This window comes from Ipomoea nil, unplaced genomic scaffold (genome assembly GCF_001879475.1).
Source record: "Ipomoea nil cultivar Tokyo-kokei standard unplaced genomic scaffold, Asagao_1.1 scaffold1875, whole genome shotgun sequence".
NCBI lineage: Eukaryota > Viridiplantae > Streptophyta > Magnoliopsida > Solanales > Convolvulaceae > Ipomoea > Ipomoea nil.
Window position 1 is genome coordinate 319045 of NW_017618303.1, and position 17197 is coordinate 336241.

General features: G+C 39.1%; 1 protein-coding gene across 1 annotated transcript; it reads left to right on the top strand.

Annotated features, from left to right (window-relative positions):
- Window positions 1–1377: 1377 nt before the first annotated feature.
- On the top strand, window positions 1378–6034 carry LOC109193404. The gene is made up of 4 exons (XM_019344260.1): window positions 1378–2845; window positions 2924–3757; window positions 3885–4521; window positions 6013–6034. The coding sequence occupies exons 1-4, from the start codon at window positions 1378–1380 to the stop codon at window positions 6032–6034; spliced, it is 2961 nt and encodes a 986-aa protein (XP_019199805.1).
- The last annotated feature ends 11163 nt before the right edge of the window (window positions 6035–17197 follow it).

Here is a 17197-nt window from a genome sequence, read left to right on the forward strand (position 1 = left end):
TCCCGGTGGATAAACCGATTAAAAGAAGAATGAAATTGTTGAAACGAGACAAGACAACATGCTGGGTTAATTTCAGGTATGAGAGGCTGCACACGTTTTGTTTTTGTTGTGGTATGCTGGGGCATTCGTATACGTTCTGTTTGAAAGCTCGGGAAGCAAGAATACCGGTGGAACAATATCCGTACTCTGCGGATTTACGGGTAGGAGGGAATAAGGGGCCACGAGAGGTGGGTGGTCCTTGGTTAATCCCGCTCGGCGGCAAGCCGAAGGGACTTCCGGCGTCGGGTTATCCGACACGGCACCGCACGACGGAGGGGGATCCGAGGGATGAGGCGGAGAGGAGGGAGGGTGAGGATGTGGTGACTGTGGTGGCTAAGCGCCGCCGGGAGCAGGAGGGGGATAGTGCTGATGTGACAATGTTGGACAGCTCAAAAAACTTGTTTATGGCGAGTTCTGGATCACAGACCCGCCCAAGCCAATGAGTACGCTGAGTTGGAACTGCCGTGGCTTGGGTAATCCACGGACAGTTCGGGAGGTAGTGGACATGGTGTCCCGTAAGCAACCCGATTTTGTATTTCTTATGGAAACTAAAGTGGCAAGAGATCATGCGGAGCGACTTCGTGTTACGATGGGGTTTGAAGGATTGTTCTATGTTGATAATGATGGCTTAAGTGGTGGATTAGCGTTATTGTGGAAGAAGAATAGTACGGCAAGATTACTTAGTTACTCGAAGAACTATGTTGATATTGAAGTAACTATGGCAGGTTATCCACACCGGAGGATGACATGTTATTATGGCTTCTCACAACGTAATCGACGTGCCGAGTCTTGGGACTTGTTGAGGACGCTTGCGGCGAAATCGGATCTTCCTTGGATTGTGGTGGGGGATTTTAATGACTTACTATATCAGTACGAGAAGAGGGGGGGAAACCCGCATCCGAATAGCCTTTTACGAGGATTTGGGGAAACACTGGAGGATTGTGGTCTGGCACAACTGCCGATGGTGGGGTACCCATATACCTGGGAGAAGGGGAAAGGAACTGCGAATTGGATAGAGGAAAGACTTGACAAGGTTCTGGTGATGAATGAGTGGCGTAACATGGTTCCCTATGCTAAGGTTACGAATTTGAGAACCAGGAAATCAGATCATTCGGCTATTTTCTGTGGAATTCATGAGGGAGTAGAGGCGAATGGAGGTAGGAGGAGGGGGTTTCGCTTTGAGATGGCCTGGTTGTATGATGATGGATGTAGGGGGTGGTGGAGCAGGCATGGCACGAGGGAAGGGGGCAGGGATTGCAAGATTGTATTCAGTACTGTGGAAACCGGTTAACACGCTGGGGTGGGGATCGGTTCCATGAGTATGGGAAACAAATTTTAATGTTGGAAAGGGACCAGGAACGGTTGAGGGGTCGTACTGACGCGGCCTCACTTGCTGAATTCCAGCGCATTGAGGAACTTTTAAGCAGAACAGAAGCCCAGGAGGATGCATATTGGAGGCAGAGAGCCAAGCAGCACTGGCTCAAGGAGGCTGACACCAATACGAAATTTTTTCACAGGTATGCCTCGCACCGAAAGAAAAAGAATACTATATCTAAGTTAATGAATGACAATGGGGATTGGTTGGAAGGGGAACTTATGAGGAAAAATATTCTGGATTATTTCAATAATATTTTCACCTCTGGGAATCCGGGGGCAGGGGAGGAGTTTTTTGGGAAAGTAGAGCAGCAGGTATCACAGGCACAGAATGACTCCTTATTACAGCCCTTCACTGTGGAGGAGGTAAAAGATGCATTATTTGCAATGTATCCTGATAAGGCTCCGGGCCCGGATGGAATGAATCCGAGTTTTTATCAGCATTTTTGGGATGTAGTGGGAGGGGATGTGGCGAGTTTTGTGATTAATTGTCTTGAATCGGGTGAACTTCCGCCTGATTTAAACAATACGGATATTGTGCTGATCCCAAAGAAGAATAATCCGGAGTTGGTAACAGACCTGCGCCCTATAGCTCTTAGTAATGTGGTCTATAGAATAATTGCGAAGATGATGTCTAATAGAATGAAACCATTGATGGATGGGATAATATCTGAGTCACAGAGTGCTTTTATTCCGGACAGGTTGATAACAGATAACATTTTGCTAGCCGCAGAGGTAGGCCATTTTCTGAATAGAAAACAGTGTGGATTAGGGGGATGGGGTGCACTTAAGCTAGATATGGCAAAAGCTTATGACCGGATGGAGTGGCCCTATCTTCGTAACATGATGACGGTGCTAGGTTTTCATAATAACTGGGTGGATTTGGTCATGAAATGTGTAACTACGGTTTCCTACAGTATCCTGGTGAATGGCTCTAGGAGTGATCCAATTATACCTACTCGTGGTCTCAGACAGGGAGATCCGTTATCCCCATACTTATTTATTATCTGTGCAGAGGGTCTTTCTCTTATGTTGCAACAGGCTAACAGGGAGGGACTGATTCATGGATGTAGGGTGGCAAGAGGTGCCCCCCAGGTCTCTCAGTTATTCTTTGCGGATGATAGTCTACTATTTTTCAAAGCTAATGAGGAGGAGGCGAATGGGGTAAAGAAATGTCTGTCAGAATATGAAAGCCTATCTGGGCAGGTTGTCAACTACCACAAGTCAAATATTTGCTATAGCAAAAATACAAGGATTATTGACAGGGATAATGTGGCTCAGGTTTTGGGGGTAGCACAGGCTCCAAATTTTGGCAAATATTTGGGCCTACCTTCTTTCATGGGAAGGAATAAGAAGGCAGCTTTTGCCTATATTGAGGATAAAATACGCCAAAGGATTGGGTCTTGGAATAAAAGATTACTATCCCAAGCAGGTAAAGAGATACTATTGAAAAGTGTAGCACAATCTATGCCTACCTTCTCAATGAGTGTTTTTTTGCTACCTATATTAGTATGTACGGCAATTGAGAGGACCATGAATAGATATTGGTGGGACTCTGGAATTGATAGACGGATACACTGGAAGGCTTGGGATAAATTGTGTGTCCCAAAAAAGTATGGTGGGTTGGGATTTAAGGATTTACGTGCATTTAATCTGGCAATGTTGGGGAAGCAGGCATGGCGAATGCTCACTAAACCTGACTCTTTAGTGACTCGTGTCTATAAAGCCCGGTATTTCCCTACGGGAACATTTTTTGATGCACAGGTAGGAAATAACCCCAGTTTTTGTTGGCGGAGCATTATGGCAGCAAAGAGTATAATTTGTAGTGGGGTGAGACGAAGAATAGGAAATGGGGAATCTACGTTTATATGGACCCACCCCTGGTTGCAAGATGAACAGGACCCTATGATACAAACGGAAATGCCAGTACAATTACAAGGGGCCAGAGTAATGGGGTTAATTGACCAGCAAACAGGAACATGGGATAATGATTTTCTAACAGATTTATTCCAACCTGAAGATGTAGGAAGAATTATGAGAATACCTGTCTCCCTGGACTATAGTGATACATGGTATTGGCATGGAGACCCAAAAGGTCTATATTCTGTGAAGAGTGGATACAGGCGTATAGTGGGGGACTATGAGAGTCAAGGGGGAGATTTTGTGAATTGGCTAGCCTTGTGGCGACTCAAAATACCCCCAAAATGGAGAATGTTTCTGTGGAGAGCCATTTGTGATATATTGCCCACTACTACAAACTTGCTTATAAAGAGGGTTGATGTGAGCCCTTATTGTGCCATGTGTGGGATATCACAAGAAGATACAATGCATGCTTTAGTCTTGTGTGATTATGCAAGGACCATTTGGGAACAATCCAACCTTACAATCCCCAACATTGTCACGAATATTTTTCATGTTTGGTTTGAGGAACTTCAAAATGTTTTAGATTCTGATGGAATGTTAATATGCAGCATCGATTCTATACAACATTTGGAGAGCACGAAGTCGAGCGGTATGGGAGGCATGCCTGCCACGGCCAAACTCGCTACTCCGAGCCGCCGTGACTGCCAAAGATGCATGGCTCCTAGCACGCCCCATCCGTCCGCCAAGAGCACCGCCCGCGCTCGCCACTGCCATAAGCCACGCTGCCGAGAGTGCTGCCGACGGGGGGACCACTTTGATTGCCGAACATTATGTGCCAAATTTGAGAAGATGTCGGGTCGACGCAGGGTATTTACACGACACGGGGAAGGCCACTGTAGGGGCTGTTTTGTTCGATGTAAATGGAGGATATATTGCGGCCTTCAATGCACCGTTACCAACTTGTGTCTCACCTCTTATGGCCGAAGCTTTGGCATGCAAAGAGGCTTTATCATGGTTGAAGGAAAGAGGGGAGCAGAATATTGAGTTATACACAGATTGCTTGACATTGCAACGCTATCTTACAACACCAACCGCCGCGTTTCGCTCCTATGTGGGCTATGCTATTGACGGCTGCAGGCAAATTGCCACTTTATTTCAGTATTGTTCATTTAGATTTATTGCTAGATCAGATAATTATTTAGCTCATGCATTAGCTACTTCGGCTTATCAGCAACTTGCTGCTATGTACTGGGATATCCACCCACCAGACATTATTTCAACCTTTTTCTAATGAAGCACCCATATAATTTTCAAAAAAAATATAAAAATATACTTTTGAAAAATAAAATAGCTATATATTATATAATCATATAAAAAATGTGTTCAATTAGAGTTTAAATTTATACATATAAAATTTAAAATTTACTTTCCAAATGTAATTATCTTAGTTATTATTCGTATTGTGAAAATTATAATATAGATGAAATACAATTAAGAATAAATCAATGTAATTATGTAACTTCTCTCTATATAAGTTTATTTGAATATGCACATAATTAGAGATTATATTAACCATACAAAATTATAATTTTAATATTAATTTTAATTTTAATTGTAATTTTGTATTCTATAAAAATAATAAATACTCGACCAATGGAAGCTCAAAAACATTATTATATTAAATAATTTAAAATATTTTAGATTTTTTATTTTTTATTTATATTTATAATAACATAATTTTTTTCCGTGCATCGCGCGGGTGAATTACTAGTTTAATATTATAATACTTATATGTGAAATGTTACTTATGAAATAAATTGTAATACTTATCGTAGAAATTTTAATATTAAGTTAAATTAAAAATAAATCGTTGCTTAAGATAGATATTATAATACATGTGAAATTGTGTTACTATTTAAGGTATAATTGATTGTTATTAATGACAAATATTGTAATACTTATAATTAAAATTGTGAGATTTACACACTTAATTGTCTACAACCTGATTCGTCTTACCGATAAAGATATGTGAGAGAACTTTACACAAATTTTTGCCTTAAAATTTTGTAGAAAATGCCATAACAGGACATTAGGACTAGTGTTTTATAAAATATCACATATTTTATGTACCAACAGTCCAACACAAATATAATACATAAAAAATATAATGCTATTTCATATAAAATTTTATTCATTTATAGTATATTTTAATCTCAGCATACCACCTAATTAAATTTAATATAATTCTCACGGCGTGTATGTGCGTTTCTTGTCTATTTTGAACAAAGAGTTACTGGAAGATGTGACCTCTCCGGTCCAGTCAATATCATCTAGAGACTCGATTACATTAATTAATTAATTAATTAAGTATAAAAGCATTGACCAGTCAAACATGAGAGGAACATCTACACATGTTCCAAACTCGGAAGTTATCGGAATGTTACCAACTTGCGTCAGCCGTGATGTCACCGCCATCTGGAAGTTTTGCATTCAAATTAATACAAGGCAAAATAATAATAATAATAATAATAATAATAATAATAATAATAATAATATAACAAAAACTTGTGTAAAACTGTCCCACGGATCCTTGTTCGTGAGACGGTTCAAATCTTGACAGCGACGGTGTGGAGATTATACTTAGAGTGGACAGATCTCTTATGCGCACTAGTACTTGACCATGTCTATTGAGTCATTGAGTTACCGTAATTTACATTCTTCCAAATGCTCTGTCAGATCGAAATGTGGAGACCTTTGAGATTGAGATTCAATCTTTTGGAAGAAAAAACGAGAGGATAGTGGTTACCTGTAATTCAATACTTATGATATTCATTATGGATGCAATCAATCATGCAAAGTCATTGTGTGTTAATGAGTCCTTGAATTACTTTAATCGATGACGAGCTTATGTTTCGAGGATCACCTTATCTCATATATCTTCTTAATGACTTAATTAACATACTAATTTTTATATCATAATATAATGTACAAATCTTTACACCATATCATGACCACCAAGTCATCAACTAAGCATGCACAAATGATTAACTACATCAAACAATTAATGTAAACATATATTACATTTTTTAACTACGTACGGCACTATATGTATAGCAAAGTAAAGGGAGAGTTATTTGGGCAATCTCTACGAAGTTAATTGGACAACTGATATAGTAACCACAAGTTAAGATTCTAAGTTCAACTCTCTATATGGAGAGGTTTATTGGCTTTCTTAGTTTAAATAAGTTAGTTATGGACAACCTAGGTTAGATTACTTCATTGTGGTCCTTTGTCGGTTAAGGTCTCAATGCGTGTTTTACTCAAAGCGCAACTTCAAGTTGTGGTTATGAGTTTTTCCGTAAATCAAAGTAAATGGAGTGTTGTCCAAGGTTTTTATACCATGGACCAGGGTCTACCATGCATTGTAGATCCTGGTCCAAAAATAATTAACCTTCAAATTCTGTATCTATAGTTGACACATTTTGTACCTATAGTTGATAGTTTCTGTACCTGTAGCTATCATATTATGTGTCAAAAATTATCAAGTTATTTATTTTCATGTACAAAAACTGTTAACTGTAGGTATAAAATGTGTTAACTGAATGTACAAAATTTTTGTATTAGGGTTCACAATGCATTATGAACACTGGTCCATGGGAATTGTTATGTCGTGGAACCGTGTCCACCTCTATGTTCATAATTACTAAACTCTATGTTCATAATTATAAAACTCTATGTTCATAATTTTTGAACTTCATATTTACAATTATTGAAGTCTATATTCATAATTACAGAACTCTATGTTCATAATTATAAAACTCTTGTTCATAATTTTTGATCTTCATATTCACAATTATTAAACTCTATATTCACAATTACAGAACTCTATGTTCATAATTATAGAACTCAATGTTCATAACTCTATTTTCATAATTATAGAACTATATGTTCATAATTTTTTAACTCTATATTTACAATTATGACACTTTTAGAACCGTGTCCACCTTGGAAGGTGGACATGGTTCCAGAGCATAATTTGCTGGTCCATGGTATAACAATTGGTTGTGCAGTGATATTTGGGCGAATTATATCGTGCACCAGGGTGCACAATGCATTATGCACCCTAAGAGTTTATGTGTATTATGTATTATGTTAAGATTACGTGTATTATGTTAGGAGTTTATGTGTATTCTATTATACAATTATGTACCTACGAAACCGGAAATTTTTAGGGTGCAGAATGTAGTGCACGATATAACAATTGTGATATTTGCCTACTTGATTTGTGGGCTTTGGGCTGATATTTGGGCCTCTATTTATTTTGTTAACACTATACTTAAAGATTGACAAGCAGTAGACAAATAAAAAAAATATTAAAATAAAAAAATAAAAAATACAAAAATAAAAAAATAAAAACCAAACTCTTTATTCACCTAGAGTAGATAAGCAGTTAAGCACATTCCCATTCTTTTCCATGTCCAAAGAACATTGCCCCAAACTAAACAACAATTCTTACACGATTTCTATTGTATGTACTTCTATTTTAGTATTTATTTTCTAGTGTTTTAAATAGAGGGTGCCCCCTTCAAAAAAAAAAAAAAAAAAAAAAAAAAAAAAGTAGAGGGTTCCTCACTTTATTTGTCTTGTTTTTCTTTATCTTTGACTCAATATTGTATCTACAGAAATTTAAAGTGCAAGCAAGTCAAACAGAATCTAGTTAGTTAAAGTTTAAATTTAATGCAATTATTAAAAAAAAACAATTGAAATTCAATGTTAACTGAACTGAAAATCTGAAATATAATTTTCTCTTTTTTTACATCATAAAAAAAAAAAATTCTACTACATGTACCCGCAAATCTTACCCCCTCAAGTTTACCTCCTGATGTGGCGGACGTTGATAGGTTATTTTCTTCATGTGAACCTCTCTAAAAGTGTCTATATCAAAATTTTAAGTGTGCAAATAGAAGTTGGGAGTACAGAAATAAAGACATATACGGAGTAATATTTTCCATAAAAAATTATAATAATGATGGGGTTTCGAAGTCTGGGACCAATAAGCAAATGAATGGAGTGCGGCAAATTATTGTGTGGACCATGGTCCACATAGTGTTGTATGGACCATAAAAGAAATTATATTTTTAATATATTAAATGTATATTATTTGTATACTGAAGGTACATATATAAAATAATGTACATTTAGTATTCAAATAATGTACTTTCTCTGAATACAAAGTACACTTTTAATATACTAAAAGTACATTATTTGTGTATTAAATATACATTATTTTATAGTATATAGAGTATGGTTCACACAACTTGTGTGAATCATGGTCCACGCACTAACAAGGCGTTTGGTTCACTGTAATTTCGTTGTAGTTGAATTGCAATTCAATGGATGCCTCAATTACATTGTTTGGTTGGAGAGAATTGCAATTCAATGAATTTGAAAAAGGAAAAACAAATGAAATGCCACTACTACCCTTTGTTGTTATTACTATTATTATTACACAAGGGTATTTTAGGCTTTATACCACTTCTTTCCTTCTCAACTCCAAATTCTATTTCTCCATACCAAACAACGTAATTTGAATTCCTACTTTATTCCCACCTTATTTTTTTCCCACCGAATTACAATTCCCTTCCCCTCTAATTCCTTCCTTCCAACCAAACACCCCACATGATTGATGGAGTGCTATGTTGGGCTTAAGAAGCTAAGGAAAGTGATACAATTTGGGCCTAAGAAGCTCAGTAAGAGAATACATATCAAGATTGTGAAAAGTACAAACTAAAACTAGATATTAGGGGTGTGTAAACTTCGATGAAAGTTTGGTTAACTGATCGAACCGAAGAATTTTGGTTAACCGTTTTTAACCGAAAAACTTCGGTTCGATTAATGGTTAAAGAATTTTTAAAATTTTGATTAACGGTTAATTCGATTTGAAACTACGGTTAACCGAAATTTTAAATATATATATAAATAATTAAATATATATGGATGTTTGAACTTTATAATTTGTGCTTTTATGTTTGTAGTGTTTTTATGGTATTGTGTTTGTATATTTTCTTATGAATTTATTATTATAGGTAATATTTTAATTGAATTTATTATTATCAGTATAATTTTAAAAATTAAAAACTTTATCTTAAAAATCTTCGGTTAACCGACCGATTAATCGAAAAAAATTTCAGTTCGGTTAATTCGGTAATACAAAGTTTGGTTCGGTTAACGGTTAAACCTTTAAAAACTTCAGTTAAAATGGTTCAGTTAACCGATTGCACACCCCTACCAGACAATTATGCCATGGACCCGAGTCAAAATACACAATTTATATATTGAATGTTCACAATTCAAATTGTGAACATTCAATATGTAAATTGTGAACACTCAGTATGTAAATTGTGAACGTTTAGTATATACAAATTGTGAACATTCAATATATAAATTGTGTATTTTTAGACCCGAGTCCACCGAATAATTTGCCACTAAAACCTATAGGCTGGAGCTGATGAGTATTTGCGCAATCCTTATACCATGGACTAGGGTTCATAGTACATTGTGGACACTGGTGTATGTGAATGTGTCTTTATGTTGTGAGTTTTTGTATCTATGTGGTGTAATTGTGTATAACAAGTGCAAAATTTAAAATTGTTTAAGGAGATATTTGTATTTTGTTGAATTTGGTGATCCAATTACATTTTTGTGTATAATTCGATTTTCTTTTTATTTATTTTTTTCAAAAAAATTATTGTGACAAAAAAACAAATAATGAACAACCATTGAAGTGAAAGCTCAACAAACCCAAAGGGTCAAATGATAAGCCAAACACAATAATGTAACGTATACGCTTTTCCCTCTGCATGCACTCTCCTTACGTCAGCTCAATGTATTATAACAAGTTCCTTAAAAGAAATGATATACTTTTATCTATTTATCTTTAATCAGTATTTTAAAATATTTTAATTTAAAATGTTTAATTACGATTATTGAAATAAATAATACTTAATATGTAATTTATAAATATCTAACTGGCCTTTTCCCATTCTTACGTAATACTGTAAATATATAATATATTAGATAAATATAATTTACTATAATATAATAAGATATTGTTATAATACTAAAATAATACATGTTTACAACTGTGTGGAATATTGGGTCTCAATTTAGACCAATATGACCAACACCCATCCCAATGGAGTCTATGCATAGAATATTTCCAGTATAACTTTCTTCTTTTTGTGTAATTTGTGAGTTAGTACACAAAAACAAATTATGTAATATATATTTTTAATTAGTGATTATTGATTTTTCTCATCATCTTAAAAATAAATATACTATTATAAAGCAATCCAAACTTAGTAGTACAAATCTATTAGACATTTTTAAGCAACGCCATTAATAATATTCAATGTCACACATAAAGCGGTGCCCATAGTTGGCACAATAGACGAGCCCAGGGCATAGGGGCTTATGTAATGCTTACGTGTGAAATTCAATTTAAAATATTCATATTGAAACATTGCATTATAACTTTATTTGTAGGTAATTATATTTGAGCTTAGTCACTAAATATTAAATACTATACATGATTACATATTATTTTATTTCCAAATAGTACATTTGTAAGATATACATAGTTATACTAATATTTATAATTTTACTAAACATGTGAATATGAATGGTCATTTTCTCTAAATGTGACATGGAACCTAATTTTTCATCTCAACAACAAGATAGGAACATTGTGAAAAATCGAGGAGCAAAGGAACATTGTGAAAATAATTGATTATATCTATTGAATTGATTCAATTTTGACTACTTAAATCTACTATTTAACTTTGACAATGTTGGAAAATGTGTTGAGTTGTAAATTTTTATACAAAAGCTCTAAAGTCATAGAGGAATAGTGTTTGATGTTTGTATTTGCCTAATTGAAGCAATCAAACAATTACGGAGTACTATATTATTTTATATTAAAGTAATAAATTTTTAGTTTATAATCAAAAGTATATAGAAGGAATTGCGGAACTGGAATTTCTGTTTCCATAAAACCTCCGCGAGGATAAGAATAGAGGAAAATTTTTAATTTATGACGAGGATGAGGGTAGACTGAAACCTAGGATCGATGATATACACTATATTTTTTTGCTTGGTAACTATTCTAATCGGTCAACCATACACGATTGTATCTCTTAAATAAAATAATAATTATTTTAAAAATAGTATTGTACTTTTTATGTCAATTAGTATTTTCACCCATGCATTGCACACGGAATGAATTTGTTATAATATTTTAAGAATATTTGGATTGATATACAATTATATAAATTATAACATTGAATATTATATAGTGCAATTGATGAAATTTGTTGGATCGGTTATGTTTTCTGATGCTATCCTTTCTTGAATTCGAGCAAATAATTGCTCAATTACCCATTCTATGCACGAATATAATTAATATTATATATTTAGATAATAAAATTATAGATGACATTGGTAGTAGCAAGACAATCTTGTCCATTATCGTCTAGAGCTAACACTTTTAGTCCATCAAATGGATGAGTCAGGTGAAAATATATAATGGACGAATATTAGTTAATTAGGGATCCTTTTACATTTTTAGTCAATTAGTAATATCATATTCACTTTTAATCAATTATTCTTTTTTATTTTCAGTCAATTAGAATATCATATGCAATGATATGTGTACCTAATTTCTGTTCCATTTTTAATTGATGATGTAGAATATTATTATTGAAATATTTCCGTTCCATTTTTAAATTACCTTTACTATTGTTTAAAATATGCATTTACTATTGATCATACAAAATATTATTTTAAAAATATTTCGTCGAATTTGTAGTTTTCGTTTTATTTTTAATTAAAATGCAATGATCTGACCATTTATATTTTCATTTTAGTATGGGTCATTTTTATTTGCAGTCAATTATTAATATTCATTTACTTTTATGTTTCTCAGTCAATTAGTAATATTTGATTCATTTTCAACCAATTATTCTATTTTATTTTCAGTCAATTAATCAATTAGTCAATTAAAATATCATATGCAAAATATCAGATGCAGTGATATTTTTACCTAATTTCATTCCATTTTTAATTGATGATGTAGAATATTATTATTGAAATATTTCTATTCCATTTTTAATTTACCTTTATTATTGATGGTGTAGAATATTATTATTAAAATATTTCCTTTTCATTTTTAATTTATCTTTACTTAATGATGTAGAATATTATTATTAAAATATTTTCGTTCGATTTTTAATTTTTGTTCCATTGTTTAAAATTATGAAAGATTTATAATATAATTGTGATTTGATTTATTATACTGTGTAATATTATTGTGAAAAATTAAAATGCAATGATATGACAATTTCCTTTTCCATTTTAGTCAATTATGAATCACTTTTTATTTTTTGTCAATTATTAATTTTCATTTCCTTTCCCAATTAACATAATTTTCGTTCCTTTTTTTTCCATTTTAATTTTCAGTCAATTATTAATATTATTTCCTTTGCAAATTTACCTATTTTTTGTTCCATTTTTAATTGATGATGTAGAATATTATTGTGAAATATTTATGTTCCTTTTTTATTTTCATTCTTTTTTTAATTTACCTTACTATTTATTATTGTTTGGGCAGGAAATCAAGTAGATATGATTTTGTTTTTAATTATAGTATAGATAATTAATATTCATTTCCTTTTTCAATTTACCTATTTTTGGTTCTATTTTTAATTGATGATGTATACTATTATTGTGAAATATTTATGTTCTTTTTTTATTTTCATTTTTTTTAATTTACTTTTACTATTTACTATTGTTTGGGCGGAAAATCAAGATTGTGTTTTTAATTATAGTATAGATAGATGATGATGATGATTATTATTGATAAGGATATATGTTCGACCCTAAGGATGTACGCCCGGTGCCCGACCGTATCGAGACCGGGTCACTACCCGACCCTTGGAAGTGAGCCCCTACCCTTCCCGACCGGTAAGGGTCAGTAGACACGGTCGACCCCCGGGCAGCAAGACACCTCGAAGAACCCGCCGGGAAGTGATCGGTTTACTGGGCGATCCCGACCGGAGGCCCTCGGATGACTCTCGGCCAGAGGGGAGGAGGAGTCAGACCTCTAGCGCTGCGTGGCAGACGTCGACACGGCCGCAGGTAACACCCGGTGCATGCCCACCACGTGTCTAACATGCCGGAGGCCCGGCGTGACCCACCTTTCTGACCCTATAAATAGCGCATTAAATGCACCTTGATGGGGACTTTTGGGACGAGGCAAGACCGGACCTTCCCGACCCGCGTGAGAGATCCGAGCCTTGCTTACGACCGTATAAATATACCACTCAGTATAAACAGTATCATTTTGGCGCCGTCTGTGGTGTCAGCAGTGATACGCCCGGGTACCTACAAGCTCGAAACGACAACCGGTAGACCGGTCGACCGGACGTGGAACTCAGAGAATTTGGTGATGTTCCGTCAATAGAATGTCATAGGTGGAGCTGTAATTTCCTGTTTCTTTCATTTCCCATTTGAACCTGTTGTATTGTACTTTTCTTCCTGAGACCACATGAGTTGGCTCGAATGTTGTAACGTCATTATTTAGATGTCTGCAATGAAAATCGTCCTTCCACCAACAAACAAGAATCTCGCCAACATGCTGCAGCCGGAACCGGCTTAAACTTCCGGCCTTTGTTGCCCAAACGACCACAATGTCGCTTAAACTTCCGGCCTTTGTTGCCCAAACGACCACAATGTCGCTTAAACTTCCGGCCTTTGTTGCCCAAACGACCACAATGTCGCTTAAACTTCCGGCCTTTGTTGCCTAAACGACCATAATGTCGCTAAAACTTTGCAGTCCGACCGGCAATTGAACGATCGTCATAGCCGCTCGGACTCGGGGGGCTATACACGCGTTTGCCTCCTTACCTTTGCAGTCCGACCGGCAACTGACCGACCGTCATAGCCGCTCGGACTCGGGGGGCTATACACGCGTTTTTTCGCGTTTGCCTCCTTACCTTTGCAGTCCGACCGGCAATTGACCGACCGTCATAGCCGCTCGGACTCGGGGGGCTATACACGCGTTTGTTCGCGTTTGCCTCCTTACCTTTGCAGTCCGACCGGCAACTGACCGACCGTCATAGCCGCTCGGACTCGGGGGGCTATACACGGGTTTTTCGCGTTTGCCTCCTTACCTTTGCAGTCCGACCGGCAACTGACCGACCGTCATAGCCGCTCGGACTCGGGGGGCTATACACGCGTTTTTTCGCGTTTGCCTCCTTACCTTTGCAGTCCGACCGGCAACTGACCGACCGTCATAGCCGCTCGGACTCGGGGGGCTATACACACGTTTTTTCGCGTTTGCCTCCTTACCTTTGCAGTCCGACCGGCAATTGACCGACCGTCATAGCCGCTCGGACTCGGGGGCCTATACACGCGTTTTTTCGCGTTTGCCTCCTTACCTTTGCAGTCCGACCGGCAACTGACCGACCGTCATAGCCGCTCGGACTCGGGGGGCTATACATGGGCCGTGATTAGACCCAAAACGACATTGCTTGAAGGCAAAAATAAAAGACATAACGCAAACACGATAAATAAAAGTGGGATAAACCGAATGAAAAACAAAATGTCATTAAGACCGGTCGAGTGAGCGTTTAAAACGCCCGGCACAGTGGGGCCGGGCTCCCAGGCAATAACTACAGACAAAGGAAAAGAAAACCCCGAACGTCAGTTGGCGATGCTTCACTTCGCGGGGTCCTTCTCGACAGCAGTGGAGGGCTCGGCTTCGGTTTCCGTGTACGGCATCGGACCGGGGTCGGCGACGCTCTCCGGGAGGTTAGTCAAAATGGTGTTGAGATCATCTCCCTCGAACACCTCGGTCAAAGCGGATCTCACCTCCCGATGCGTGTCCCGCTGACCGGAAGCATAAGCCCAATTGCCGAAGACCCACATCATATCTTCGGCCACCTTGTGCTTGATGAACTCCCGGAAAAACCGCTCGGCGATCGCCGGGTCTTGACAGAGGTTGGTAGCCAAGCCAACCGGATCTTGTAGTCGCAGGCGGAGGTCCTCCGCTTCCTTCCTGGCCTCGGCAGTCTCCCCGATCGCCTTTTTTGCGATGGCCTCGGCAATGTCTTTGCCGTCCTCGGCCGTTTTCAGCTTCTTCTTCAGCTCCTTCACCTCCTTCTTGAGGGCATCACTCTCCGACCCGCCCTTCGAGCGGTAGTAGAGCGACGTGAGCACCCGGGTGAGCTGAAATGAAATAAGTTAGCCGAACGAGTAGACTTGAGATTTAAACCAGAGAAAGGAAGAAAGTATACCTGCACGAGACTCTGTGCACCGCGCTCGGAGACCTGCTCGGGGGTCCACCCGGCCATATCATCCTCGGCCGGGAAGATGGCGCTCATCTTGGCCAGCGGGTTGCCCGGGAGGTCGCCGCCCGTCAGCGAGTTCATGAGAGGGGTAAGGTCGGGAGGACTTTGGCGGCGTGCCCGCTTGACGGCCCCCTCTGACTCCCCCACCTTCTCCTTGCCACGTTTGCCCGTGGCCCTAATGATTTGCAAATCCGACCCGCTGCTCAGGGTCGGACCCGACTCGTCAACCCGGGCGGTTGTGTCAAGTGGAACCGCCGTCGGGACGGACGTCACTGGAACGACCGTCAAAGGCGCGTCGGGCGCCACCGTCTTCTTCCCCCAAAGAGCGGCCTTGGGTCGGGGAACTTTAACGGCCGAAGGAGCCGTCTGGAAAGTACGTCCGGGCTTCATACCTGCGAGGAAGTAACAATTGGTTAGCCCCTACCAAAAGAAAGAACGGGGAAGACAGAAGAGAAGTCCCATCGCCCGTAAACGATCCACTAACGGACCTTCCTGATCGGAAGCCAACGCGACCGGTGGCGCAGCAACCGTCACCTCGAGACGCCGAGGGACGTACTTCTCCGGTTCGTCATATCGGGGCGGTTCAAGATGGGCTTCCTCGTACTCGGTGGCCGACCTGAAGATACGGAACTCGTAATACTCGGAAGAAATCTTGGCCGCAGCGTCCTTCAAAGCCCGAGTGGGAGAGGGACGCTTGCACGCAGTGAAGTGGCGCGACCAAGACCTCTTAACCGGGAGCCGCCAAGGATACTCAATCGAGATCAACCGGTTCTTCCAGCCGCGATTATTTTCCGGGAGATTGACGATGTTGCAGTGATGACTCCGGGTCTGAGCAGCCAGAAATCCGCCCCCGTACCGAGCCGCGAGCGGATGAACCGTGTATAGAAAGTTGAATAGCTCGACGATGCAGACTAAACTGTGCCGGGCGCAGATCTGGGGAAAGCACGCTATAATCCGGTGCACATTAGGGCAGATCTGGCCCGGGAGAACGCCGTAGTGCCTCATGAAGGCGAGGAGAAAGGGGCTGAACGGGTAGGACAGGGGAGTCTTGATGGAGTCCAGGTGCATCCCCAACCAGAGCCCCTGCGTCCGTTCGACGACCGTCCCTTGGGACCTCCGGGTGTTGAACAGCACTTGCCCGGTCAAGAGGGTAGCAGCGTCCTCGGCTTCCTTCTTGGTGAGCTTGCTCTGGTGCTTCTCGGCGGACATGCTGCTCAAAAAAACCCTCTTCTTAGATAGCAAGTCGTCAGCCAGTTGGGCTGCCGACCTGGGAGACAACGAAGGGTCCAGGGCCGCGGCCATAACGCCCGGCGGCAAGCCCCGTCCCTCGTTGCCATAGGTTGGGAGATCCTGCCCAGAAGTACCGGGCGCCCCGGCAGAGTCACCCTGTTCGCCCGGCCCGCAGCGCGGCCGGTCTTCCTCCGCAGCGTGACCGGGCGTGGGAGCTTCGCTCGGTACACCACTGCCACCGGTCCGCCCGACGGCCAGCGTGTTATCAGCATCTGTCCGAGGAG